This window comes from Lichenostomus cassidix, chromosome 3 (assembly GCF_008360975.1).
Source record: "Lichenostomus cassidix isolate B80296 chromosome 3, HeHo_3.0, whole genome shotgun sequence".
NCBI lineage: Eukaryota > Metazoa > Chordata > Aves > Passeriformes > Meliphagidae > Lichenostomus > Lichenostomus cassidix.
Window position 1 is genome coordinate 925476 of NC_139483.1, and position 25328 is coordinate 950803.

Below are 25328 nucleotides of genomic sequence, written 5' to 3' on the forward strand. Positions count from 1 at the left end.
TGAGGTCCTTGGCAGATTTTCTGATCTTGGCTTTTTGGTTGTGGCTCTGGGGTGGCTGGAATGGAGACCCTTAAATGGGAGAGACAATGAGCAAGTTTTGCTTTTGACCTGGTTAGGAATGGCTCAGCCTGCAGGAAGCCCTCAGAATATTTGGCAAGAGTGATGGGATTGCTTTGGAGAGCCAGGAAAAGCTAGCAAAGGAAAAGCTAGCAAAGGAACAAAATGGAACAAATGGCAAGGCTGCTCATATAAATAATGTGTGTGACAGGCACATAATAAGTGAGTTCCCCTTACATTCCTGTCAACAAGCATTCAGACAAAGAAAAGGAAGAGCTGGGGGTGTGGGACACTCTTGAAGCGCCCTTCTTCTGTTTTATACAAAATATTTCAGCTTTAAGCCCAGCAGAAGCAGCTAGATAAAAACAGTCCATCAAGATCTGTTAGAAGCCAGCTTGTTTTTGGTTTCTAAATAATATTTTGTGTTGCTGTTAATCTCTGCAGCCGTTAGTGTCACAGGGAGAAGTCTGAGCAGCTATTATTAGTGCCTAAACAAAGCAATGTTTACAAGATGAGCCTATTTTGAGCCTGAAAAAATGAGTTGCCAAGAAGAAAAACAGATGCTGCTCTTAATACGCTCTCTGTTCCAAGAGTCACAGCAAAGCAGTTGTGTTGCTAACAATCCCGACTGCTCCTCGTCCTCTGCTTTCTCACACCCCTGATTTTTTAAATCAGACCTAAGAAGGGAAAACAATGAAAGAAGAAAAAGGGAAGTGGTCACGAGAAGGTGGAGGGGAGGACTGTCTCAGCAGTGCTGATTTGCCTCCAGAACAAGTCTGTGTCCAAGGGAAAAAGGTTTCTCTTGCAGAAACACCAGCCACAGGAGATGTGCTACCTCAGCTGCTTAGGGGTGAGCTGGGAATGGGTTTGGACTTCAGGATCTGAGAGCTGCAGGGTATCAGAGGCCACTAAAGCACTGGGCATACAGGCAGCCTTATCTATTCCTCCTGGGAGCAGCAGTGCAAGACCAGTTTCAGGAACAAGAGCTGATAATTTGAGGGGAAAAAACATAGCACATAAAAAAGATGGGAAAAAACCCGACTTCTGAACCTCTCTTAAATTAATCATGTGGTCTTGTGGAAACATGAGGTTTTTTAGGTATAATAAGCCCCAAAGTGACATAGGACCATTCATTTCATTGGAAATCAGTGATACTTCCCATCCCTATCCATTTTTGTCAGAATGAAATCCTCCTTTTTTTTTCTTTTTTAATTTAAATTTTCCTCATGAAAAAGAAAAGCCAAGGAGAAGGGAATACTTCGCATAGAGTATGTATCTGAGAGGCTGTGTGGCAGTGGGAATTTCAGATTTGAACTGTTATGAAAGGAAACATGATTTTAATTTGAAACAAAACTCAGAAAGCTTTGTCAACTAAAACAAAAAAAATCACATTGTTTGCAAAGGCATTGCTTGTTTTTGTCCCTTTCTTTTAACAAGGTGAAACAAAGCCAATCCAAAAACCACAGTTGTGATTAAGAAAGTTTGTGAATAAAAAGGTTTGCAATTAAAGATTGTGGGTAAGCACCAAGTTAGAAAGGAAATGTGCGCTGAAATTGTCAATGCAGAGCTGCAGGAGAGACCTGTGAGGGAGGAGAGCAGGACAAGCTCTGAGAGTCTAAACTTTAGTTTATAATCATGGATCAGCCCTGCTGGGAACCCAGGAGAGGTCAGGGATGCAAGGGCAGGACTTGAGCAGTGTGGAGCAACCTGGTCTAGGGGAAGTTGTCCCTGCCCATGGCAGGGGGTTGGGTCCAGATGCTCTTGGATGTCCCTTCCCAACCCAGTGCCATGCTTCTATGGCATTTCTTCCCTACATCATGGTAGCAAGAAAGAAAAATAATTTAGTGATGGATAAGACCACAGTGTAAGGATGTGCAGTCAGGGGGGAAAGAGGTGTTCTGTTTAGACTTCCATTCTTCTTGTACATCAGAGTAATTTAAATGTATTCCCATATATTTCTGCTGGTTTGGTTTCTTTTAGCCTTATTTCTTATATTGACTGGCAAGATCTTGGATGGATTCTGGACTTGTATGTGTAACAGTCTTCATTTCTTTTGCAGCATGAAAAAATCAGGTGTCACAGATGAGGAGGGAAGCTGTAATTGGAAAAATCAAATTCAGGCTTTAATTAGGCTCCTTTTTTAAAAAGCATAATTTCCAAAAATATTATGCATTGTGTCTGTAAACATCTAAACCGAGCCTCATTTATTCACTTTTTCTCTTCATAGGAATGGTCGGATGAAGTGTTCAGTTTGGCAACAAATTTGTTGGCACAGAACATGTCAAGGGACGCGTTTCTGGAAAAAGCGTAAGTGGCCCCTGCATGTCATGCTGTGGGTGTTGCTGTTCTCTCTGCGTCATTTTCCTCCTTGCTTCTTACTCACCTTGTCATCTATTGTTTCTGCTCTGGTGACTTGTCACTTCTGTAAACACAGGTCCTTGTTCTTATGGTTTTAAAAAGCCTGTTATCTAGAAGTCATTTAAACCAAAGTCTTGTTCGGGTTCTCCTTGAAAACTACTAAATCATTGCAGAAAAAAAAATTAAATGCTCCCTGCCCCATATATAGTTGTAGCTTCAGCTGTAGGCTGAAGGTCTCCATTTAAAAAGAAAGAATATTCTGAAGTGACTTGCTTCTGATTTGTTTTCCTTTTTGTCTTATTGATAACAACAACAACAACCAAAAATAACAAACTACCAAAATGTCAGAAGTCCCTTTTTTCTCTGTCTGATCCCTCTGGTTTTCAGATGCAGGGAGAAGCTGGGAATCCATTCATCTGGATTGCTTGGCAGATTGAGCATATTCTGAATTGCTTGCAATGAAGTAGAAGTTTATGAGAATGTTTGGGGTGAAATACACACCTAAACAGGAAGAGAGCTAAACCTGAGGTTAGCAAGTCTCAACTGATGAGAAGTGCACAGGCTGAGGCAGTTTTGTGTAAATGGTAGCTTTGAGAATGGTGTGGCAAAGCCCGACAGAAATTGATGGTGGTGAGGTAGGGTTCTGAAGGAGGGAATGCACCTTCCCCAGCCTGTGAGTTAGCTTCTTAAAGTCAGCTTAGTGTCTCCCCCAAACACCTTTTCCTGCTCACAGACAGAGGTTCAGTCCAGCTAAATCCCAAAGTAGGGCTTAGGTTCCTAAAACTTGCTTCCATCCAAAAAGCAGGTTAACCCACCCTTTCCTAAACTTTCTGAGGCTGTGAATGGCTAATGTTGTTAAATGCACCACAGTGAGAATGTTCCAGACTGCTCACCTTCAGTCCCATGGACTCACTCACAGGTGCCTGTTCTGGGAAGGAGGGATGTGCACATGTGGACATGCATTTCCTTCTCCTAGTGTTTCTTGTGGTGCAGCTGGAGTCCACAAAAATCCCTGAGGAAGCTCTTCTGAAGGCTGGGTGTTGCTGGAACTACAGCTTTGTGTCTGATCACGGTGTGTTGGGACAGCAGTGATGTATTAGGCAAACAAAATCCCAAATGGATGGGAACATTGAACATTTCCTTTTGGCTCTGCAGATTGGTAGTGGTGAATGTGCTTACCTGAGCAGGTGACTTACTTCAGCTCCATAGGTTGGAGATGAGTTTTGGGAGGGACTTGGTTCTACAATTTCCTTGCACCTGAAGGTGGCCACAGGGCTCTGCTGCCAGGTCTGTAGTGGGGAGGATTGTGGCTCTGCCTAATGGGCTTTTTCCTACCCAATTCAGAGGAGAAATGTGTCATCTCCCAGTACAGTAGAGCCAGCCTGGTTTGGAGCTGTTCTTTGGCAGTTCCTCAAGCCATATTAATTAAAGATGAAGTCACTGGACACACTGCGTAGATTCAGTAGCAGGCAAGCATGGCATTCCTGTGTCTTTTTCCACTAATTAATAAATCACTTGGAAACTGTAAGGTTTTCCAGGTCCTCTGCACAGATGCCAAATCAGTCACTTAAGAAATCTATGACTTTGAAGATTAAATTATTTCCCCATTATAATTATTGTACTAAGCAAAGGGTTGGTCGGAGTCCTATCAGAACTCTTTTGTTGAAATAGGAAACCAAATTGTATTAGAGCAGAATGAAGGTTTTTTTCTTTATGACATTCAGTTCCTTGGAGCATCAGAAGCAAAATAATAAACAGCTTGAGACGCTTTTCCACATCTTCTGTTATTTCTAGCATCCTTGGCTACAGAGGAAAACACTGAATGTGACCAAAATCTAGTCAAAATTTAAAAAAAAATAGAAGGCAATATAAAAGAAACTTTATTTTTTTTAATAACTGATGTGATTTTTTTTTTGTTTTAATTTACTTCAGTGCTGGGAAATGGGTTTGGTGACACAGTAGCATGAAAGACTTCAGTTTCCAGAAGATGCATGTGGGGAGTCAAGGATTTATGAAAATGTTTCTATCCCAGTTATCCTAGTTTTAGCATGCACTTTGCCTTTGATGTGGTTGCTAATGGCATATTCTGTTGGGAAGAAAAGGAAAGTTTGTTAGAACCATGCAGTTTCTTCTTTTGGCAGACCAGTGGGTAAAGTGAAAAAGTTGGGGATTTAACAGGAAAAAAATCCTCTTAAATATTTAAGCGTTTCCACCAGATCGTGATACTGCAAAACTCCTTTACAGTTATCTCGGGACAGACAGCAAAAGGTTTTTACTCAGCAGTGATATCCCAACAGGTTTTTGTGCTGAGAGAAAGAGCTGAGTGAAACTTGCCACATGATCAGAGCACTAGCCCTGAGCTACAAAGTTGGTGGAGAGGTACTTGAAAATGCTGTAAAAGTAAAGCAGGATGCTTTTCTCTCTGCAGCTACACAAAACTCAAGCTGCAGGTGACTCCAGAGGGACGCATTCCTCTGAAGAAGTAAGTGCTGTTCCCCTTCCTTCCATGACTTTGGGGTGTGAATATGGATTTGGGATGGGCATGGGGCCCCTGTGTCTAGAAGCATGATTTTACCATCTGTTTCTAACACGTTTTGCAGGAAAGAGTGGCCAGTGATACTCGGGATGTCTCTGTTCAAATGCCCTTTGGGCACAGACATTCCACTCCTCTGCCTGGTTCATTCTGCTTGTGAAAAGAAAAAAAATACCAGAAGAACAACCATAATTTCTTTATCTCATGGGCACGTGCCCATAAAGAGATTCAAATTGCATGTCACTGGGGGAATATGAGGAGAGCAGTGATAGCTGAAATAAATGCCTGCTGGACATGGGGCTGGTGTGGGGGAGAGTAAAAACTGTGAGCACTGTTAAACTCCCCTGTGTTACTAAGCAGCCAGCAAATGGAAATAGCTAAAGAAGCAATAGGCTGATAAGAGATATTCACTCTTTGAGCCACATGGGCCATCAAGGCATGTCTTTAAGCCAAATCCCTCTGTTTTGTCTTCATTTTGCAGCATATACCGCTTGTTCTCCTCCGACAGAAAACGAGTAGAGACTGCATTGGAAGCCTGTAATCTTCCCTCTTCCAGGGTAAGCATCTGCAGTCGTTCAGATCTAGCATTGCTTGGATTTGGTGCTGTTTCCCCTCTATTGAGTTTGCTCAAGGTTGATCCTGCCATGCTGGCTTTGCTGCTGGATGGCTCCTCAGCAGCAGCTCTGTCTTTCCCTCACAGAAATTCCTGATACCCATCTGAGTACCTTTGATTTGAAGTCATGTAGGGACCATGAGCCCCTGGAAGAAGCCTGAAGGAATTCAAAGAAAGGGCAGAGTTTGTGTGACCAGTCCTGGAGGAGTCCTGTGAGGACATGTTAAGAATAGGTGGCTGTTGCACAATTTTCCAGGCATGATTGCAGAGCAGTGTTAGCCCAAGGTGTAATCTGTAGCAGGAGATAAGTGACAGCTAAACCCACCGTGCCTTATCTAGAAGGTACATGAAGTAAGTGGTGCAGTTGTGCAGTGTGGAAACTGTAGTGTGGAAACTGTTAACACTGGGGGTTGCAGCCATTGTGTCCTGCTAATCCAGGAGCTCTCCTCAGCCCAGAGCATTTCCAGGATGGTACCTCACCCTCAAGAAGGCTTTTTTCAGAAGGAAGGAGGTCGAGCAGGTGATTCCAGTTAATGCTGGAGTCACAGAATCACAGGGTGGGTAAGGCTGGGAGGGACCACAGAGGGATGTCTTGTCACACCTCACTTCTGAAGCGAGGTTTTCCTCCCAGGTGGAGATTCTCCTCCAAGAAGCTTCTTGCAGGATAATTCCCACATTCAGGGGTCCAAGAGGTGAGGCAAAACCATTCTGTGGCTGTGGAGAGCCTGCATCTCCTGATCCCTTGCTCTTGTACAAAACTCTGTGCTGTGAGGTTTCCTTGGTGTTTGCTTCCCCAGGGGTTTAATAGAGCCCATTCCTGCAGCTCCAGAAGAACAATGGAGCAAAATATTCACCAGCCAAACCTCAGGCACCCCTTACAGTGAGACTTTCCTTCATAGGTTTGGGACCTCAATTCCATAAAATTCCAAGGAATGTCAGCAAAGTAGGTAAAAAATATTATAATGATCTTATCTAAAGTAATATTTTGAGGTTAGAGACATGGAGAGAATAATTTTAAAAATCAGTTTCCATTTAACTGATAGCAAACAAGACAAGGGATGCAAAAAAATCTCTGAGGTGCTGCTTTTTTGAATCAGCTGATTTATTTCTTCTGTATACTACGTGTCTCTGAAAAGAAAATTTAAATATCATTTGGGTCCTTGGAAGAAACTGCAGCCTTTTTCTGCTATTTATCTAAGTAGAGCCAGTTTTACATAGACACTGCTGCATGCTTGTTGCTGGGATACCATCTTGAAAATTATTCAGAGTGTAAAGTAGATTGGTTGGGACAAAAGAGAAATATGCTGCATGCACCAAAGAAAACTGTGTTCATCTTTGAAAAATATTGTAGAAGGGCAAAACTGAATCTCACGGAGGTAACGAAATAGAAGAAAAGCAGAACTTCAACTACAGCTCTTTTCCTTTGTGTTCCTATTTATTCAAACAAGTGAAATTCTTAGCTGCAACTTCCAGGTTTTCTGCCCTGTTGTACTGCTGGACAAATGGTGTTCCCATAAAGCCTTGGCAGAGTAGGGAACTCCAGCAGCAGGCAAGACATGGATATCAGGGAGTCTTGCTCAGCAAAATAACACCAAATTCATGAAAGTCTCTCATGGACATTAACAGCTTAGGCTCATTGGTTTTTCATATTCATACCTCATGAAGATCCCTTTAAAGCTTTTCTCTATGAGTTTCCACACCTCTCATCACTCTGGGAAGGTATGGAGCTCGCTGGCCACGAGCTTCACAGGATGTTTTGCTGCAGCTCTTGGAATTTAGGAATGAATCTGCAAGCCCAGGACAGTCCCTCAGCTGCCTTTTGCAGTGACCTGGGCACAGGTGCCAGAGGAGAGTGTCCCTGTGTGTGCTTTTCTGTGACAGGACAAATATCCCCATTCATCAGCCCTGCTCTCCATGGAATTCCCTGGGCGTGTTTGCCAGGACACCTCGTGGCACGGCATGCAGGCACTGCGTTTAGTGCAAGAGGAGGAAGAGTTCTCATGGCATGGATAATTGTTTTCATCCTGAGAAACAGACCAGAGAGGATTCTTGGAATTGCTGAAAATAAATCCTTCATTTCATATTTAAGGACCTTAATAAAGGACAGATTCTCTTCAGAGCTGAGCACTCCCGCCCTGATTCAGCCAAGCAGCAGAGCATGACCACCGTGGGATGAGCCATGGATTTCAAGTCAAGCACCTTTTCAAAGCATGGCTTTATTAATTTCTCTCTTTCTGGGTCAGAACTGGCCTGTGCAGAGTCTTGCAGGACCAAACCCTGTGTAATCTGATTTTTGGAACAGGCATCATCCAGCAGATCTGAAATCAGAGGAATCTTTAAATAAAGGTTTAAACCAAGTTTTGAAATACCCCAATGAATTTCTGAGTTTGGCATCTCATTCCCCTATGATTTGTTTTTAAACCTTGGCTACTTTTTGGGAAGGGGGTTGCTTTTTGTTATTGTTGGATATTTTTGTTTGTTTCAGTCAAAGGTACCTTAAATAGAATTTGAAGACCTGTATTTTAGCTGCTCTTTTGTCTGTGCAGACTGGTTTTTGCCTTCCAGTTAATGCTGAGGTTCACAATGAAGCACCAGTGAGCTTGACTGTTAAAATAAAATAACCAGCTCTTGAATCCAGTCAGTGCAAATAATCTGAATTAGCTCTTGTGCTGCAAAATACATAACTGACGGGATACAGATGTTAGAAAAGCAGGCAGGTTACCAGGCAAATCATAAATCAACAGTGCTTGAAATTAGTAGAGAGTCTTAATCACAGAATAAAATTAAATGCCAATATTAAGCCAAGCTGGAAAACAAGGGATGCTCTCATATGGTACAGAAGGTTTGTGCTGCATTCACTGGTCTCAAAAACAGAGATGAGCCCAGAAGGTGTGTGGGTGGTTCCTCTGAAATGGGGATGGCTCAGACCAGGCTGAGTAAGGGGGCAGTGTATTTTAATCCCTTTGGGCAGACAGGCTTTTGGAAGCCAAATATAGTTGTCTGAGGTTGAGCTTGAGGTGGCTTTCAACTCCCATCTCAATATTTGTGGTTTGTAGCCCATTGATTATTGTTGCTGGTAGGAAATATTTATTAAAAAGTTCTGTATACTTATGCCTGAAAGCTTGTGTTGGTTCCTCTCTTTGTAGTGGGTGTTTGGAGATACAGGGAGGTAAACTGAGGCCTGTTCATTGGGTGTGAGTGGCAAATCAAAGCCTGGATCTCAGGTCGCTGGAAGAGACCCACGTTTGTACGGCTGAGCACCTTCAAATCCCCTGTAAAGGAAAAAATAGAAGGTTGATGGGGGATTGTAGTTTGGTGGTAGTTAGAGAATCATTAAAAAGCCCTTGGGACAAGCGCTGGCTGAGGAGCAATGGCCTGCTGGACAGGAGTTGTAAGCAGAGGGAGCAGGGGAGGGCAGGCTGCTGGCTCAAACAAGAGAATTCCCAAGCTTTGAGAATCACAGCCTTCAGGAAAACACAGGTATTAGCACTGAGAGCACCACAGCTCAAATTTATCAAAGTGTCATGATAAAGGCTCAGTGTCACTGATAGGAGCTATTTCCATCCTCTACCTTCAGCTTCCCAACTTCTCCATCCACCCTTGCACTGGATTTTGCAGCTGGGCCATTGCTGAGTTGCCTGGATCAGGAATATAAAATATCTGTATGTGTATGTAAAATACCCAGGGAGGTTTTGGCTGAGTAAGCTTTGAACCAGTTCACCCTGCAGCCACTCACAGGCTGTCAAAAAAAGGAGGGCACAAGGGTCTGAGGGCTGGTGACCTTAGAAAGCTGGAGCCTGGCAATGGTTATCCAGGCAGAGCAGTGGAACAGCTCAGCTTGGTCAATCTGCTCTCGTGGGCAGAAACACAGAACAAAAACCTCTGGAGCCTCTGCAGGGTTCATGGATGAAAGGAGACAAAGCGACGCCTGTGGTCTCATTTATTTATTGTAACCTAAAGCAGGAAAAATAGAGAAAAGTTTCCTTCCGTTTGACAAAGGCTTGAATGGATGCTTCCGGTTCCCTTGGCAACGGTGTTAAACAGGCAGAATAAATACAAGCACTGATTGCTCCAGCAGCAGCTCGCTTCCCAGACAGCCAGGTTCCAACAGCCTTCCAAGCAAGCAGCTCTGTGCCCAACTTAAAATTTTCCTCCTCTAGTCATCATATTTTGGAGCATGGACAGGCATCCTGTGGGCCTGTGGTTCTCCCCAGAGACCACATGTCCCAGCTTTGGATGAAGGACTCTCAAGCTTCATGCAAAGCCCAGTAATTGCCTCCAGTAATTCGATTTTTTCAGAGAAAAATGTAGTGAGGGTATGAAATTGTCATCTAGAAGTTGGACAAAGCTTAAATGGCTCTGAATTTTAGAAAATGTAAGGAAAAAAAATACTGGCATCTCTTCTGCAGGAGAGCATTTTTTCAATTCCTGTAAAAGAAATCTGATTGCCAAATGTGTTACACTGAGTGTTTGGGACAAAGGTGTATGGAAAGGCTGTGCTGCTTGAGTCTTGCCCAGAACTGTGGCATCTTGAACATGTATCTTCAGGAAGGAAAAGGCAAAATCTCTGCTTCTGTGAGAGAACAAGTGTGTTAGTAATGACACAGTGACCCAGTTTGTTCCCTAGTTTTGTGAAAGCTCTGGAAAGATGAATGACATCCTCATTTTCTCTGATGCTGCTATTCTGCTCACCCAAAAACACAGGCTCAGAACCACTGGGGGTGAGCTCAGAGGCTTCGTCAGGACTGATACACTTATTTATGCTGTAGGTCCTCACCTACAGCATAGGTTTAGATGGGGAGATGTCCCTTCCTCCTCCTTTGCAGGTGCTCAGGGAATGAGATAACTGTGCCTCATGGAAGCTGATAGATGTGTTTATATGTTTTTTTTTTAAAGATGTACTCTTTAAATTGCTCTGTGATTCAGGGGAATTTATAATCCTGCAGAATCTGGGCTCCCCTATGTTGCAGGAAGGAAATCAAAAGCAGCCAAAAAGTGAATGATCTGTTTGCAAAGAACATGTAAAACTGCTCTTTCTTTCACTGTTTTTTCTTCCCCATTTCACAGAATGATTCAATCCCTCAAGACGACTTCACGCCAGAAGTGTACAGAGTGTTCTTAAACAACCTCTGCCCTCGGCCTGAGATTGACCACATCTTTTCTGAGTTGTAAGGAAAGACACTCATTGGTTTATTTGTTTATTTTCCCCGTTCACTGATCTTCTGGGCTGGGGATGGCAAAGTAGGTTATTTATACTATAGCAGCATGCAGTTCTTGCCAGTAACAGATTTAAATGTCAAGTAGAGATGTTATTTACCCTTGGATCAAGGGTTCCGTCTCTCCCAGGCTTTTACCTCCACTTTTGATGGCTTGAGTTTTAAAGGAATTTGTTCCTAGAGGAGCAGAACTGCCAGGTCTTGTTTTTCTGTATTGATCAGGATAGTTTAGGTTTCCAAGAAAGTAAAGAAAGAAGAGTAATAAGCAATAACAGCATGGAATAGGAATGAGAATATGTATAATCACCCCAAAAAGCTTAATTAGGAATTGGAAAAATATGCAGTAACTTTTAGTATTTGTGTATCGTAAATTCACACAGTGAAATTAAATTAGCAGCCGGCTACAACTGATTTCATACATTCAGTTATGAGCTCTGTAACTCCTGGTGCTTCTACCCCTTGCAGCAATTCGTGTACTTCCAGTTTCAGCAGAGCCTGATCAATGGAGTCAGAACATTTAGCAGTATGAGAGGAAAGCCATTTCCAAAATATACCCCACAACCACCAAAGCAATTGGTGAATGCATTTCAGCACCATGGCTGTGCTCATATTCCCCTTTTGGCATTGCTGTCTCTGAGGTCAGGGTTTCAGGGGAGCACAGCCCTGTCCCAGTTTGCTCCCACTGCACCCAGGACAAGCTTCCCATTGCTCCCTGGCAGAGCAGAACTAGGTCAGTCCTGAGTGCTCTAGACAGACCTGAGCTCATCACCTGCCTTGGAGGCTTCCTGCATCTCCTTCTGGGCACAACTTGTACCCAAACTCTGCTCTTTTTACTGACTCTCTAAATAGTCATCTCTTGGCTTGCTTGGCGGAGCACCTCACAGCTTTTGGAAGGTTTATAAAAAAACGCCCGCAAAAATAACTAGAATAATGAAGTTGGGGTTGCTGTTATTCAGCAGCAAACCCAAATAGTTGGGCCAGGAATGCCAGCAGAGTGTTTGTGGCAAGCTCGGAATTCAGTTCCATGGTTGTTTTCTTTTTAATTTTTTTATATAGCCTAATTCCAAGAATTCAGAGGAATGAAAGGCTTTTAGCATTGCTCCAAGTCTTCCCATTGATGCCAGTAATGCTGAACATTGTCAAAGATCTTCTTCCTAGACGTCTGATGAAGAGTCTTTGACAAAATAAATTAGTGCAGAGACACAGTGGAGCAATGTTTTTGTGGGATGATAGTTTGAATTTTGTTTCCATTTCCTTGGGAAGTTTCAGACATGGAACAAGACTTCAAGGAAATGTATTTAAATTACTTTGCTGTTGCTTTAATTTCTCTCCAGCGGTGCCAAGAGCAAGCCATACCTTACTGTGGATCAGATGATGGACTTTATAAATTTGAAGCAACGGGATCCACGATTAAATGAGATCCTTTATCCACCACTCAAACAAGAGCAAGTTCAAGTGCTGATTGAGAAGTACGAACCAAACAGCAACCTAGCAAAGAAAGGTCAGTGGATTTCACACTCTTGCTGTACTCGGTTCCTGATTTGAAACTCAAGTAACTCAATTATCTTGCATGCTGAAGCAAAATTTGGTTCAGAATCAAATTACTTTCCCAGCTGTCTACTTTTTGGATCATGCAGGCCTGTGAGACATCATGTGGTGCATTTTTAAATGTGTATGGTTGGTATCAGGTTAGGAAGGAAGAGGCTATGTTTGCTTTTCAGTGTGTGTGATTGACAGAACAGTTGCTCTGCTATGTGACCCTCAGCAGAAACCTATCACCAGTGACTGTTTACCAGCATCTAGAATGTAAAGTTGAAAGAAAAAATCAGGGACAATGGAACTAAGAGCATGATAATTCTGTCATTTAATAATAGTGTTAAGTCTATCCCTCTGCTTTTGGATAAACTGGTATACAAAGTAAGACATGAGATCAGCGCAGTGTGTTTCGTGCTGTAATCATATAGAATTCCCTTTTGAACATCTTAAGTGTTGTCAGGACTTAGCTGGGCATTTTGCCAAAAACAGTGAAAGAACTCCTGCACAAATCTCTGCAGATTTTTGCTACCACCACAAGTCTTAAAATAGCATTCAATGTGTCTACATCCTGTTTTATTCCAATCCATGTATCCTAACAATTAAATGTGTTTACATCTCAGAAAATTTAGGGGCATGGGAGTAGCCTGCAATACAGGTCTAATATGAAAAAATTGTTTGGTCCAGAGATTGCAGATCAAAAAAGTCAAAAAAGACCCTGAAGTCTAGAGGTTAACTGAAGGCACTCCCACACCTCTCCCTGGAAACCTTGTCACCTTGATGTCTTCCTGAAGGAAATCGATGTCACGGTCCATGTTGTCTCTCAAACAGTTTTAATTTTTCTCTGAAGGCTTCTTATTTTTCTAGCACAATCAAACTAAGTGTTTCCAGAGGTTTTGCTGGAGGGTTAAATCCTTCTTCTTTGCTGTATTTATGCAAACTGTCTTTTGACGTCAGTAGGAACAGCACCTTGAGAAAAAGGAAACGTGTTGTGACCTCCTTTCTCATCTGTGCAAATATTAGAACAGTGCTCTGGGCTTACCTTATTTCCTACCAGCAGCAGGAAAGTCTGTTACCTAAAAGATCATTCTTGTTACCCAAATATTAGCACTTCATATAAACCAAATAAAGGATTTATTAGAAGGAGGTGTGCTGGTGTGCCAACAGAGCACCAGAGCCACAGTGAAATCACCTTTTGACTACCAATGAGGAGGAAGTATGAAACAGACTCCAGGAGGAAGGGTGCTGTGGTGGTGTTTGCTGCAGTCCTCCAGTGGCATTTGTGGGACTCCTCCAGCTTTACCCTGTTTGCTTTGGTGCACACATATGCTGTAGACACTTGTTTTTCTATACGTGCTTTTCTTCCTGGGTGTGATTTATACTGCTCTTAAAGAATCGTTTCTCTGAAAATGCTGACTTAAACAAGGGAAAGGCAGATCATAGAGAGTTAATTTCTTTTGTGGGATTGTTGTGGGGTTTTTTTTTCCCTTTTCAAACTCACACACTGAGGTCCAGCTGGCACAACCTGAGAGGCACCTCTGTACTGAAGACACCACTTCCCTGTCTGGTCGCTGAGCTGCAGCAGCTGGCACATTCTCCAGTGTAAATCCCAAGCTTACTACCTTAAAATGACAGGAATCGGCTAATCAGGAGTGACACAGGGACACAATATTTTCTGTACATCTGCTCTGAGTTGGGAATGCAATTTACTGTATATTAAATGAAGTGTAGGTGAGCATTCATTTCTACGCTCATGGGATAATTGTCAAGAAATGCTTCATGTCTATAAAATGTCACCAAAGTGTAACCACATATTTAGAGCAGTAATTTAACCTTTTAATATGGTGTTCTGCAAAAGGGATTATCACTCAGGCTTTCTGCTGTCAGGGAGGACAATTCCCAGGGTTGTTGAAGTGAAATTTCCAGACAGTTTTTGACCAGAAACATGAACACAGGTACCTGGGCAACTTCTGAAAGTGTGATGGGCATGCTTCTTCAAAGTAAAATGTCATGCATTGAAAAGTTCTTTCAAATAAAATCAGAGATTTTTCCTTGAAAACATAAATCCAAATTCATAAAGTGGAAGCTGTGTACAGCAGCTGACTCCTTGCTCCCTGTTTGGACAGTTCTAGACCTTCACTTGTCTGATGATTGTTCTTCCTGATTTCCTGTCTGAGTTTATTGTCTGTGCACATCCACTGTACCACAATATTCTCTTCTAATTATTTTCTCATAGCTAATTTAGTGAACTTCTAGAGAGTTGTTGTGCTGTCTCTTGACGTTAACAGATTGACATTTCACTTTCAAATGCTTTTGGGGTCTCATAATTCACCTGGTCACCATTGTAGCCCTTTTGTTGTCTCTGTTGCTGCTCAACTACACCATTTTGAACACTGATAGCAAGAGCTGTCCATAATATTTTGAATTTTTGCAGTTCCTCAGATACCTGGTAAAATCTAATGCTGGTGTTGTTGATGGTGAACTTCCTTAGGTTACAGAGTTCTGAGTAAAAAGGCTGCCTGTGTTCCTGTTTGTCACTGATGTATTTTTAGGTGTTTTTATTACTGGGATATGGTGGAGCTTTTGCAAAATCAGCAGACAGGCAGGCTTGACATCTGCATAGGTTAAGCATCTGGAGTAGTATTTTACTGTGGTTCAAGTAAGCTGCTGTGATTAATCCTTTGTGTCGTGCAGTGAAAGAGATGAATTCACTGTATAACGAGTTCCCTTATCAGGTGGAAGCAGGAGGAGGTCCCTGGTAGTGCTGAGCAGTCTCTCCCTTTCAGCAGAAGTGTGCTGGGGGGCTGTGAGGGCTGCTGAAGAATTTACCATAGATATGGTTTTCCCATTCTGCAGAAACATGCTGGTTCTTCCTTTACTTAATGGTGCAGTTCATTTCTAAAAGTTTCTGAGTTCAAAAGGATCCTGGTGCTTTTGAGACCTCAAATCCCAATGTCTCTGTTTAAACCTGTTATTCTGGAACCAGATAAGTGCTCTGGAAACCCCTGAGCCACAGCCTCAGCTCTGGGGGCATCCTGTGTCACTTCCACACTTCAAGCATGCAAGAAGAGCTAGACACATGTGCCAGACCAGAAATGAAAGCAGGGAAGAACAAAAATCCAAGGTCTGCTAGGGAAAGGAGGTGTGAAATAACTAAAGCTACAAAATATATACCTCACCATTGTCCTTGGAGGAAGCAAGATAAGGTTTAGATTATTATCAGCCTTAATTTTTAGGGTGGGTTTTATGGTGGAACCTTTTTTTATGGTGGAAGCTTTGAAAAGAAAGTCTGGAAGTGCTTTGGAGGTTTTTCCTGGGCAATGGGTTTGGACACCATATTGTACTTACTAGAAGGCTTCTTTAAGTAATGGCATAAAGATGTCGATTTTTTTTCCTCTTCAGGATGCATTTATTTAAATACTGTCTCTGCTTCTTTAATTGTAAAGGGCCAAACCTTTAGATCTGCTCTTATATTTCACAGTGTTTCTCTCTCAAGATTTTCTGTACCTATTTGCTGTGTGTCAGCTTTGGTTAGACGTGTTTAGGATTGCAGAGGAGCTGGTCCCATGACTCTCTCCATGAATTCCAGTATTTATTCTGTTTTGCAGTGCACATTTATTGGTAGTCATTGTGGTGAGCTTTTCTTAGGTAATAAAATAAATTAGGCAATTATCATTGGATTAAGATATATTTAATTTTATAAGTATTTACTGTATATATTTTTCCCATGGCAGCCTTAACACCATGCAGTATTCTCTCCAGCATAAATGTGTTTTCCCTCCCTTAAACTTCTGTGCAATTTAAACGTTTTCATCCCACTGCATTAAATTTACCTTTTAGTAACTGCTTAAGAATAATTAATTACACATTGGTTTCTTTTGATGGCAGAAGGGGGTTCATTTCCTAGGCAACAGAATTTAATGGCAAAAACAAGCACCATGCAGCCATGGCTCTACTTTTAAGACGTACTTCATAATATTTAAAGCATAAATTCTGATGTATAAATCATTCAGGCAAGTGGTAGTAGGGCTTTCTGGCATGAGGCATTTGTAGAAAGTGTTACAAAACAGTTGAAATTCTTTGGCATCCCAACTGTAATGCTGGAAAGTAAGAATACTGAACCCAAAAGCCCATTAACTTTGGGATTGTCAGTGTTTTCCAGCATTCGAGTTGTACAAGAGAAGAGCTCTCTGCACTGTTTCTGTCTCAAATGATGACACAACAGTAGATCCCAGTCATGATTTATTACTCTTTAAAATGTTTGAGCCACACCAAAGTTGTAGTCTAGCCCATGCTAGCAGCAGCAAGTGCTAAGTTAGGCAGCTTACTAGAAAGCCTTTTATTTGAAATTGTTTAAAATAAATAAATAAATAAATATGCAGTTATTTGGAAGCTTGCCTCTCCTGTGAAAAACTAAATGTGAAAATCCTCAATTATAAGGATTTTTTTACATCTGCTTTACACATAAAGTGTGGCATCTCTCTAACTGACCTGTACCAACTGAAACAGTGATGTGGACTAGTGATAATGGATTTTGCAACACTGAACACTGCTGTTGGCAATAAAGTTAATGAAAATACCAAAAATATATTTAGGGTTCCAGGGAGGGCAGGTTTCATGATCTTCTGTGTATAATGGGGATACTTTGAAAGAAGCACAAGCTTTGCAGAGAACCATTTTGGAACTGGTATCTGGTACCAGGAATAGCTCCACTGATACCAGTGAAACAGTGCTGAATGCAAAATGGTCCAGACTTATTGTGGAATTTGTGTCTTCAGAGCTGCAGAGCATAAACAACTCATCATGATCATGCAAATTCAGCAGTCAGCCCAGCCCTGTGCTATCCAAGATGGAAGTGACCACACCAGTGACTCATGTCCCACCACCTGGAAGCTAGAGGGACCACCTGGTGGGCCCTGTGCTCAAGCCCTGCAGGCAGCCTTAACTCCTGTGTCCTAATGCTGACAATGGGTGAAAACACTTGGGATGACAGGACCTCAAAGCAAACGTGGGCAGAGGTTTTAGAGCCTGTGTAGGGGCTGCATCATTCCCTTCAGCTGGAGCCTTGCTCAGAGATAAGAGACTCCTAGTCAATACTGCGTTTCAGGTGCTATGGAGACATATTTTTCTGCTGTTGCCTGCCTGTATTGTCTTTGGTTCAGCCTCAGACTATCAGAGCCCATAAATAGAAAACTTAGTCTAGCAGTAAAACTGTTTCTTTTGTGCTTGTTACTGCCTCTTTCACAGAGCACAGGGAAGTATTCAATTTTAGCAGCAGGATTTATTATTTGAAGAAGAATATCAGATAAAGTTTACTTCTGAAAACATAAAGGAGCCTGGACTCAAGTGCTGAAGGAAACAAATGTAGATAAAGTTTGGACAAACATCGCATGGTTTGGCTCTTCATTATCACTTGTACAAATGTTGTGCTTTCAGCTGCAAAGGGCCCCTGAGGACACAGGGAGTGAAGGCTGCTGAGATCCTCTGGTTGACATCTAGAACTGGTGGCAGAAGAACCACAGATGAGCTCAGTGCCATTGGGCCATCCCCTTTTGTGTGTCATTTCTGGGGTTTGCCTCATCCTTTTCTCAGACTCAACAGGCTGTGCCCCGAGGAGGCAGCCCTGATCCTTGAGTTCTTTGGGATGTGTGGTGTGTGTCAGAGCAGGGCTCTCAGCAGGGCTGGAGCCTGTGCACCGCCAGAATACAGTGTCCATAGGAGGAGTTTCCCTTCTAATGTCAGATGTAATCCTCTAACAATATCCTTTAGCTGGAATATGCCTATAAATACACCAGGGTTAAACGCTGGGGAGGCATAAAGAAGTGGTAAACTAAAGGACAATGTTGGCACAAGAACACAGAAGGATCAAGTGGCCTTGAATAAATTTAGGCTGGAAATGAAGAAAACTTTCCTAACAATATGGTCCTGGCACAGACTACCAGAGATAGTAAAGAGGGCAAAAAAAGTGATTGTTACTAAGATAGCACTCAACTCGTTTATGAAAAGGATTGTCCACTGCAGTGCCTGCAGCTGCAGAACCCAGTTTAAAGAAGGCCCTTTAAAGGAACTAAAATCCCTTCTTTTCAGTTTATTTGCACTGTCTTTGCAGTGCCACCCATTTATTCTTTTCCACTTCTCTTTAATATTAATCTTTTTTCAGCTGCAGGAGTTTCCAGAGGTAAAAACATCACCTGTGATTTTTCTCTTTTAGGTTTTGTTTCCACTTACAGCATACTGAAACTCTTCTCTTACCTCTTCCCCTTGTACTACAGGACAGCCTTTTTGGCAAGTGCATTATTAGCTTATGTTGAGAAGTATCACTTAGCAGAAAAAAACCCCATGTCTTTTAATGCAGCCTAGCAATTCGAAGTAAGCCAACTTTTAACATTATCCCAACTCCCAGGATCACTTGAGGCATTCTACAGAGGATATTTTTGAGAGGTTTGGCAAGACAGTGACATATTCCAGTGGTGTCCCTCTTCTAAGTCTGTCAGAAATAACCTGTAGTATTGCTGGGATGAATGGTGTTTCTATCTGTCTGATTTAAAACCTTTCCACTCTGCTGCCTTAGATATCTGCCATGTTGCAAAGTGCTTATTCCTCTGTGAGCTAGGGGCTGGTGTGAAGGTGGTTTTGTAACAGTTTTGTGGATTTAATTTGATCTAGGCTAACTGTCTTCTGATATCCTGTAAGGGATATCCTGTCAGAAACAATTTCTACTACATCTCTTGAGAAGCAAGAGCAGAGAATGTCTGTAAAACCCTGCTTCAGTCTTGAGACTTAGGAGAGATTGGTTGCTTGGGGTTTTCCCCCATTCCTTAACAATTACTGGCTATTCAAATTTGTATTTATCTGCCTGCTAAAATTTCAGAAACAATTCCAAGACCTGTTTTCCTTATCACAAAACCTCTGCTTACCAAAATCTCTGAACTGTGACCATGCATTGTAACAGCAGAAGGTTTTAAAGCTACTGCAGACGCTTAAAGGATCAATATCCATCAAAATAAAACTTGTTTACAAGGTATAAATTTTAAGGAAGAGAAAATGCTGAATGTTTAGAATCTTCCCATGTTAGAATGTAGAATCAAAGCGCACACTGCTTTGAGTGTGTTTTGCTGTTTTCTGGCACTACTGGAGGAAAATACATCATTTTCATAGGCTGTGTAGCCCCTGTGGATTAGAGACCTTCCTTCTCAGGAGCTTGAAAAAGGCTGAAAAAGCTGGGGACTTCTAATAAAACAAGTAAGTAAATACCATGCTCAACAGTTCACAGTGGCTTTAAGATCTTATTGGAGTGGATGGCTCATGTCTACAGGCACCAGTGAGATTGGGAATCATGGGTTTTTTCTCAGGTGACACTCCATCTTCCTTTCCCTTTGGAGATGGCAGTGTCCTTGGAATATTCCCAAAGTTTTAATTCTGATTGAAGAAGAAGATTTGCTGTTTGGTGTGGTTTGCCTGGAAGCTTGTAGGAAATTCCCCAGAGTGAATTAAGTGTCTTGGGCAGTACCTCATCTTGATGGTTCAGAAAAGTGTTTTTCCATCTGCAAACATCTTTTTTGCCCCCCCCCCCCAAAAAAAAGGTAGATAATTGTATCCACTGTTGGTTTTCTCTGTGCACTTGTGCAGATGACAAAGTGGGTATGATAGCTTCATTAGAATGACAAGCATTCCTGATTGAACACACTGAACTCTGCTTTTCTTGGTTGATGAGCCTTCCTCTGCAAAATACTCTGGATCTCAGTGTCCTTGGGCATGTGATATTTCCGCATGGATTAACTGATAGCAAGCTCTTTCGTGTAGGCTACTTAGGCACAACATGTTTACCTTGCCATGTGTGACGGCTTGTCATTCAGTAAGCATTTATTCTGTTCTTGTTTCAGAGTTACCGTTCTCTGTTTATATCTCGATTTCCCTGTGTCTTTCTACATTGTACCCATTCAAGGCTGGAGCGAGGAATCTTGCTCCGTTCCTTTCTTGCTGAGTGAGTTTTCCATTTCTGTTTCAAGAATGTGTTACTAAAGAGAGCTTGTTTTGTTCCGTGGCCAGGTAACTGTCTAATTACAGAAGGTATTTGAGCGAGTGTAACTGAGGGCAGAATTGGATCTGTTAAGTTTTCCTCCAAGTTCAGAGAACGGAAATGAGATTTGAACACAACAGGATATTGTCCTGCTTTGATTTTAGAGGATTTAAGCAAAGAGACAACCAATAAATCCACTGCAAGACTGTTTCCTAGCACAGTTAGCTGTAGCACTGCCAAGCTTTTTAAGACACCCACCCCCTATCCCAAGTTTTCTAGTGCTTACTCTGGTCTCCTCGCCGGTTTATGCCTTTTCCTTAATCCCCTTTTTTGATGCAGCTTCTTACACAGATGGATTGCTGTTCTCTGCATCTCATCTGCTTCTCAGGGTGATAGAAGTCTGGGCATTCTTCTTCCATATTCACTTTTGTATTTTGGATTTTTCTTTGCTCTAGTGATTAGCTACATAGCTTGAATTATTTTTTGCGTGTTCTCATTTGATTTGTGTCCCATTTACCTGGTTCATTTCAGCTTTATCCTCTTGTTTTCTAACAGCTACCAGAGAACTGTCTGTTCTTTACACCCTGTGTTGTTGATTCTACTCTTTCACATTATTAAGGACTTTATGAAACCAGACCTACTGCTGATCAGTGTTCAGCCTCTGGACATTTTGTGCAGTTCAGCTTTCAAATTCAAAGAAGCCCTGATCTTTTAAGCTGACCTCAGTTTATTTCTATCTCTGCTTTTTTACAGATTTGTTTTTCCAATTAGGAAAAAGTTGAATTTTAAACTTCATTAAATGCTTCACTAATATCCAGATGCAGTAATTCAGATATATTGCTGTTCCTCTGCCTATTAATTTGATAAGCCTGTCTGACTAATACGAATTTTTGCCCTTACTGATCATTGAGACAACTGCTAAAATGAAGGAGTTACTGATGATTTCTGCATGAGGTGTGTAAATGGTGGTTGGTACTTTGATATTTTGATATATCTGCAGATCCTGACCTGAGGCCTGGAGAGTCTTTACCATCCTTAGTGTTTTTCCTAAAACAAAGCAGCACTGAGATTCCTGGGGTAGGGTCTAGTAACCCAATTGTAGGGTTGGGGTGTTATCAGTCTGGGCTGAGTTTGTTCCATATTCTCTCCTTGTGATGCCTTTGCTATTACGATGATGTTCCTTGGACAATGCACCAGGACAATCCTGTCCTGCCCTGGTTTGCAAAACTGAATACAGACAGAAATTCCAATTACACCATAGCAATGTAGTAATAGAACGTGTGTCTGGAGAGCCAAGCAGGTTTCAGCTTCAATTCCCAAATCACTTGGATGCAAATGCTGCAAGTGCCACCAGAGCAGCTGTGGCACATTGTGTCCTACACAGTGTGAATTTTTTGTAAATTCATCTTGTGAGTTCTCTGCTGGCTCACAAAGCTAGAAAGCAGAGTGGCTAATGTGTGCCCAGTGTCAAGAGACACACCAGGACTATATGCATTCTACTCCACACTGTGCATGAAATTTTAATACCTAATGAGCTGTAAATTGCCGTGCTGGCTCATGATAGAGAATTCCCATTGGGACACAATTTACAGATCTCTCACTGGATTATCAAGTATCTGCTTTGCTTGTTGGATTCTTATCTTCGAGTTGAGAGGACTGCTCAGTTGTGTGGGATTACAGCAAATGTGATTATTGTTACAGATTGCATTGGAATAGAGCTGATTTCACTGTCAGACAAAATACTATTGTAATTTTGTGCTGCTGACTGGGAGATACAAGGCGCCAATTAATTGTCTCGCTTCCTTTTTTGTTTGTCTTCTTTTTTGCTTTAATAACATCTTGTGGCACAATTGTGCTTTCCAGTTACATTATAACTAAGTGGATAGCAGCGCGGGTGTAAACAAATGGAAAGCACTATGAAGTTTGCAAATACATGGAAAGAAATGTTTAAGATCCATGTGGCCAAACCTATTGACAGTGTACAAGCAAATGCACATTTTAATTGTTATGCAAAACATCCACAAATTTAAAGGGACCAGCAAAGGCTGATGTTAAAGTTGCAAGACTAAAGTGCAAATAAAAGCATTCACCTAAGTTGTCTCTTCTGCTGTCTGCTGTGCCTCTCTTGTTTTCTGTCCCAAGACTTTTACCAGGGGACTGGAAGGCACCTGGGACCAGGCTGGGCAGACATCAGAAAAAATTAAGTAGCTGCACATCCAGCATACCTGCTGAAATAAGGGGATGAAGTTTAAATCGAGCAGCTGTTTGAGAAGTTCTCAGGGTTAGCTGCACTTTTATATTTCCCCCAGACTTCTGCACTGCCAGTGTTTTGGTCTTGATCCTGGGCCTCTGCAGAGGGCACTGAGCTATGGGAGAAGCTTCTTTTGGAAGCTTGACCCTACTTTGAACCCTGATGTCTTTTAGCAGGTTTTGAGTGAGCAGGAGTTTGTTTACATCCTCATCTTGAGGATCTGGCAAGCTCCCAGGATGGCAGGAGCATTTCAACATCCAGGGCAATATGCTGGTCATGGTGGCTGCTGAAGGGCTTGGGAAAGCAGGATCTTGCCAAGTTACCTGTTTCTCATTAGGCAGCAGGAGAAGGATTGCAGCCTGTGCTTTTGGCAGCCCTGGAAGCTGCATGGAAAGTTCCACACTTGTCACCTGTGTCTGTGCTGGCACAGGGAAGTGCTCTGTGCCCTGACCCTGCACAAGGACTATCACATCCCCATGCGAGAAATGGGTCAGGTTCTGCGGATCTGGTCAAACAGGACTAAGAAGAGTGAGATAACACAGCCGTCAAATAGAGGAGTCTCTGAAGCATATTCACAAAGTACAGTCTATCCCATCAACCATTTCAGCTGGCTGGAATTCCTGCTTCATGGCAAATCTGTGAATACCATCTCCCAGGAATGGGGATATCCCAGATTGCATAAACTGCAGAACAAAATATTTTGATTGAAGAATGTTGACAAGATCTAAGAACTATAGAAAAGAGTATTCACATAATTACCCCTGTAAATTTTGTGAGTTTTTAATAGATTGTTTGCCAGAAGTATGTCACCTGCCTGAAGACTGCTTCCAAGAAAAAGGATCTGGGATAACAGAAGTGACTTCTGTTGTATTTAGAGCTGACAAATGTTGACTAGAAAAGAGCCTTGATACTTGTGGACAAAGCAACAGTTTCATTTTTATGTGGTTTTTTTTCTGACCCAGGAACATTCATGTCTTTGATCCATTGTAACAAATCTTGAAAGGTATGGGAAAACATAGCTGGAATTAATAAGGAAATACTGTGAAATGCATAGAAATTTCCACTTCATTTGTGTCTTTTTTTTTTTTCCTGCCCTCCCTTGTAACTATTTTGGAGCAATCAGGTGGAGCCAGGGATGCAGAAGACAAATGATGGCAGGTGGAGGCAGAGACAAATGATGAAAGGCATAGGAGAGCCCACATTATCAACAAGTGGCTCAAGGGTTGGTGTCATTGTCAGAATTTTGGGTTTTTTATAATGGGGCAATTTTCAGGGCACCTGGTCTGCTGGAGCCATCAGATAGATGGGCTCCATCTATCTGTTAAGGGCAAAAGGATTTTAGCCCATGAACTAGCAGAACTCATTGAGAGGGCTTTAAACTGGGTTTGAAGGGGGAAAGGGATGCAACTGGTCTCTCCAGAAGCAAGCCCAAGGGCGGTAAGGCAGTCAAGATGAAAGTAGCAGCCCAGCTGAAGTGCATGTGCATTAATGCATGCAGCATGGGCAACAAACAAGAGGAGCTGGAAGCCATGGTGCAGCAGCAACGCTGTGCCATAGTTGTCATTGCAGAAACGTGGTGGGATGTCTGGCATAACTGGAGAGCTGTGATGGATGGCTACAAGCTCTTCAGAAGAGAGGAGAGGGAGAGGAGGTAGAAGGGTGGATCTTTATATTAGGGAGGGATTTGATGCTGTGGAAATTTAAACTAATGATGATGAAGTTGAATGCCTATGAGTAAGGATTAAGGGGAAGGCCAGTAAGGCTGAACGTCCTTCTGGGAGTCTATTATCAACCATCCAGTCAGGAAGAAGAGGTAGATAATTTATTCTACCTCTAGAAGATTCAGAACATAGAAGCAGCTGGAGGGTGTTTCAGGATCACCAGCCCTTGTTCTTGTAGATAAGTTTAACCTACCAGATATCTGCTGGGAACTTAACACAGCAGAGAAGAGGCAGTCTAGGAGGTTCGTAGAGTGTGTGGAAGACAACTTCTTGTCACAGCTGGTGAGTGAGCTGACCAGGGGAGGGACTGCATTAGATCTGATGTTTGCTGATAGAGATGGGCTGGTGGGAGATGTGGTGGTTGGAGGTCGTCTAGGACATAGTGATCATGAAATTACAGGGTTTTCAATATTTGGTGAAATCAGGAGGGGCATCAATAAAATTTTCACACTAAACTTCCGGAGGGCAGATTTTGGCCTATTCAGGAGACTTACTCAAAGAGTTCCTTGGGAAGCAGCCATTTAGAACAAAGGAGTTCAGGAAGGGTGGGCGTGCTTCAAAACAGAGTTCTCGAGGGCACAGGAACAAACCATTCCTGTGTGCCGAAAGATGAGTTGACAAGGTAAATGTCCAGGCTGTATAGGCAAGGAGCTTATGAAGGACCTAAGGAATAAAAAGAGGATGTATCATCTTTGGAAGGAGGGTCAGATATCTCAGGAAATATTTAAGGGGATCATTAGGACATGTAGGAAAAAAATTAGAGAGGCCAAAGCTCAGTTAGAACTTAATCTGGCAACTTTTTTGGAGGATAATAAAAAATGGTTTTACAAATATATTAATGCCAAAAGGAGGGGTAAGAACCATCTCAGTTCTCAAGTGGAGGGGAATTTAGTGACTGCAGACAGGGAGAAGGTGGAGGTGTTTAGCGCCTTCTTTGCCTCGGTCTTTATTGGAAAGATGGTTTGTCCTCAGGACAACTGTCCTGTGCTGGTAGATGGTGGTAAGGAGCAGGATGGTCCCCCTGTT

At 42.2% G+C, this 25328-nt stretch overlaps 1 protein-coding gene across 5 annotated transcripts in view; it reads left to right on the plus strand.

Moving 5' to 3' along the window:
* The window catches only part of PLCB1 (phospholipase C beta 1), a 344760-nt gene that overhangs the window by 208416 nt on the left and 111016 nt on the right, over nucleotides 1-25328 (plus strand). For all 5 annotated transcript variants that reach the window (XM_085053971.1, XM_085053973.1, XM_085053976.1 and 2 more), the window contains exons 5-9: nucleotides 2285-2364; nucleotides 4844-4897; nucleotides 5430-5505; nucleotides 10629-10729; nucleotides 12112-12278. In XM_085053971.1, the coding sequence (XP_084910097.1) occupies nucleotides 2285-2364; nucleotides 4844-4897; nucleotides 5430-5505; nucleotides 10629-10729; nucleotides 12112-12278 (478 nt within the window). The remainder of the gene's footprint in view (nucleotides 1-2284; nucleotides 2365-4843; nucleotides 4898-5429; nucleotides 5506-10628; nucleotides 10730-12111; nucleotides 12279-25328) is intronic.